The sequence below is a fragment of the Dasypus novemcinctus genome, chromosome 5, assembly GCF_030445035.2.
Source record: "Dasypus novemcinctus isolate mDasNov1 chromosome 5, mDasNov1.1.hap2, whole genome shotgun sequence".
NCBI classification, from domain to species: domain Eukaryota; kingdom Metazoa; phylum Chordata; class Mammalia; order Cingulata; family Dasypodidae; genus Dasypus; species Dasypus novemcinctus.
In genome coordinates, this window is record NC_080677.1 from 168,222,813 (window position 1) to 168,226,420 (window position 3,608).

At 53.7% G+C, this 3,608-nt stretch overlaps 1 gene segment (V, D, J or C); it reads left to right on the top strand.

Moving 5' to 3' along the window:
• Positions 1–2,401: 2,401 nt before the first annotated feature.
• On the top strand, positions 2,402–3,287 carry LOC101422500 (immunoglobulin kappa variable 3-15-like). The segment is given in 2 exon segments: positions 2,402–2,468; positions 2,899–3,287. Coding segments are annotated over 2 exon segments (456 nt in total).
• Positions 3,288–3,608: the final 321 nt, after the last annotated feature.

Consider the following 3,608-nt stretch of genomic DNA (forward strand, 5'->3'; position numbering starts at 1 on the left):
TAATCTCAAACCACCACAGCCACTTAGTAGCCCCAGATCTACTCCACAGTTGTTGGAGTCATACTGCCTGTGATTCTGGGCTGGCTACAAAGATGAGTGAGAACCACAACACACCTAGTTCTTGCCTTGTTCTCTAGCTAGAGCTGAGGGGGTGGTCTTTTCCTTCTGGCCATTGTCAAAGGATAGAAGAGTTTCCTCCTAAATATTTCTTATTTCTTCATGGGATACAGCTGCTATCTCAGGGCAGAAACTCACCCAGCCCTGGGGGGCAGGCAAAGAAGGTAAATCTCCTCCTAGAACCTCCAGAAGGAGGGCAGCCCTGCTGGCACCGTGACTTTCGCTCAGTGATTTCTAATCTCCAGAACTGTAAGGAAATAAATCTGCATTATTTTAGCCAGTAAGTCTGGTAACTTGTTATGGCATAACAGGAATCAGGGGGACTGTCTTGCTGCTCTGAGTGCATGGCAGTCCTCTGTACCCTAACAATTTCTAGCTTCTCACTTGGTTTCAGTTTTGCCAGCAGTGCAGAACATATTATTGTAAGAAGAGTAGCTCCAGAATTCTTCTGGAAAAGTCTCCTGGGTAAAATATGTTGACTAGTTCTTGTTCAGTCTGGGGATCTGACAAGCTAAGGGTCAGCTCTCACAACATATGAGTGGGAGGTTCATAATAGAGGAATAAATTACATTTCAGGACACAATCTGGGAGGAAGGGACGGAGATGGATAGGAGGGAATGTAATAAGGAGATAAGGGAGGGGTCAGGGCAATACAATATATGCCCCCTCCCCAAATATGAAATGAAGAAGTTTGGCTCTTGGGAAGGCTGAGAGAGCTGTGGTTTGTAGAAGAAACTGCCCAAGGGGCTGAGTTTAACCTTAGGGTCTACGTGGTGGCTGAGACTTTCACGTCGTCCTGGCTGTGTCACTGCTCCCACTTCATGGGGTAGGGACTCTTCTACGGGATGAATCGGTCTCATGGAAGGCACGGATTTAGTGTCTTCCAGGTGATGGGGCCATGGGCATTTTGCACAGACCCAGCCTTTGCCCTCCTGCTAGCGGACCCTGCGCATGGGCTGCGTTCTCTTTGCACGCTGGGCCTGCTTCCCTCACAAGACTAGACGAGGCCACACTCACCACGGCCGCCTGCAGCCTGTCCCCGCAGCCTCCCAGCTTGCCATGCTGCTGTCCCTCCCTGCTCAGGCTCTGGCCCTGCCCAGGGAGCCTGTCAGCTCCTTGGCCTCACAAGGCCCCATAGCACCTGCCCTGTGCCTCTGACTGCACCGCGCTCCTGTCATTTCACACCCTCCTGAACGTGGCAATTCCTCTCCTTTGTAGAGCCAGTGAAATGCTCTGTATCCAGTGAGGAGAAAATATTCAATCCCTCAGTGCCTCCTTAGATTCCTGGGAACCCCACATGCAGCAGCGGTGGGGCTTTCCAGGCCTCAGTTTCTCTGGGCACTTGTAGGCTCTCAAGACAAATTAGTCTGGAGGACGCAGGCCTGTGTCAAGCCCACCACCAGCGTACCACTCAGTTTCCTGCCAGCCTCTGCTGCGGTAACTGATGGACGCCCTTAGGGAGCCTGGCCAAGAGACAGACGGGTGGGGCAGAAACAGCCAGGCATGCTTCAAGCAGGCCGAAGAGAGGACCCGGCCCCATCGTCCTGCCCAGATCCCCTCTAACTCAGACCTGGCCTTCTCTCTTCCTGGCCCCCAACTGCAACCTTACTCTGAAAGGCTTGGGGAAGCTCAGAGGCTGTGACCTGTGACCCCAGGACCGGTCCAGCTTCCTACAAGCAGAAGAGAAGCTGAGGGCCTCAGCTGTGAGCCTGTGGGCAGCAGAGCGGGCAGCAGATGCCGCTGGTTTGCCGGTCCAGCAGCTTGGCCACATCCCCTCTGCAGGTGTCTGGTTCCTCATGTTGACTTCTTCAACATCATAATAACTATATTCTGAATTACAGTCTCTGTGATGACACTAGGTTGGATTTGGTCTTCAGAGAGGGCTGGATGCCATGGTCTGGACTTTGATAAGGGCAAGTTGGCATCTGGTTAGAGCAGAAAGCACAACGAGCTACCAGCCTCCATGAGAAGAGATGTCTAGTGGTCTCTCGGCCTCTGCAGCCTCCAGGTGGACCTCTGTCCCCACCTCCAGAGGAGCCCTGGAAATGGGGCAGCATCCCTGGTCAACTGTCAGTCTCTGGCTTTGGCAGAACCAGCATCTCTGGTCGTGTCTGGGCCTGAGGCTGCAGGTGCAGTGAGCCATCAGCCTGGAGAGGCCCCGGAGACACACTGGTTCAGTGCCTGGCATGCAAATAGGCTAGGATGTCTTCTCTCATTTAGCCCTGGGCACAGCCCCACTCCAGAGCAGCTGCCACTGTTAGGCTGAGCACGCCAGCAGGAGCGGATGTCGTGGACTTCCAAGATGAGCCTCTCCACCCGGCTCCTCTGCCTCTTGGTGATCGGCTTTCAGGGTAAGCACATTTCTGACTACAGGTCATGAACTAGAACTTTGGTCCTTGACACAGAGATATGTGCTAAAATGAACATGAACTACAGCATATTGTGCATTTTCTTAATGATTGTAGGAGACTGAGGCACAGGGTCCATGGCCAGCAGAGGCAGAGGTCGCCTGGCACTGACCTTTCTCATCATCCCTGGAGATGATGGGGTGCTCCGTCCCTGTTCTGGGTCCTATGTCCACCCTCCCTTTAAAGGCAGGCCAGGGCCCTGGCTCAGGCTAAGAAGCCTCTGGGATGGGGTGGCGCCATTTCTGTCTGGATTCTATGCACAGGCAGAGGTGGGAAGACAAAGGGGTGCTAATTTCTGCCATGTTGGAGCATGCCATGTTTCCCTGAGCCTTGGAGAGGTAATGCACCGTGTGTCCTGAACGTGTCCTTGCAGGTTGCAGGGGGCACATCCCCCTGAGTCAGTTTCCAGAGACGCTGGCAGCATCTCTGGGCAGCTTTGTCTCCATCACCTGCAGAAGCAGCTACAATGTAGGCACCTCCATGGCCTGGTACCAGTGGAGACCCAAGGAGTCACCCAGGCTGCTCCTCTTTGGGGCGTCCACCCGGGCCACTGGAACCCCTTCCAGGTTCCGGGGAAGCGGCTCTGGCTCTGACTTCTCCCTGGCCATCCACGGATTGGAGGTTGAAGATGTGGGGGTGTATTACTGCCAGCAGCACTTCAGCCGGCCTCGCACAGTGATAGATCCCCTAACTAAAAGGCCCTGTGAGCGCTGTAGGCTCCTGCCCTGGTTCAAGATGCCTGCTCGCTGCAGGAGGCCATGAGAGCGTGAGGGGCCCCATCTCAGGTGCCCATATTATTTCTGTGTATGTGCCTCTGGCCTTGTTAAGGTTAAGAAGAGTTAAAGTCTGCCTGGAGAAGTGCTGTCAAGCGGCTTAGACACCTGCAGTGATTGCAAGCTGTGGCAAGAAGTGGAGAGCCAGGCACCTTCTCTGGCTGCTGTTTCAGGATTTCGCTGATAGAATGTCCCATCTGGAATTTGGCTGATTCAGGGAGCTTTCCTCTATCTGTACAAGCACCAGGACTTGATTGGACAAAACTGCTGTAAAATTTTCATGTCAAGGAAGACAACTGTCAAGGAGTCA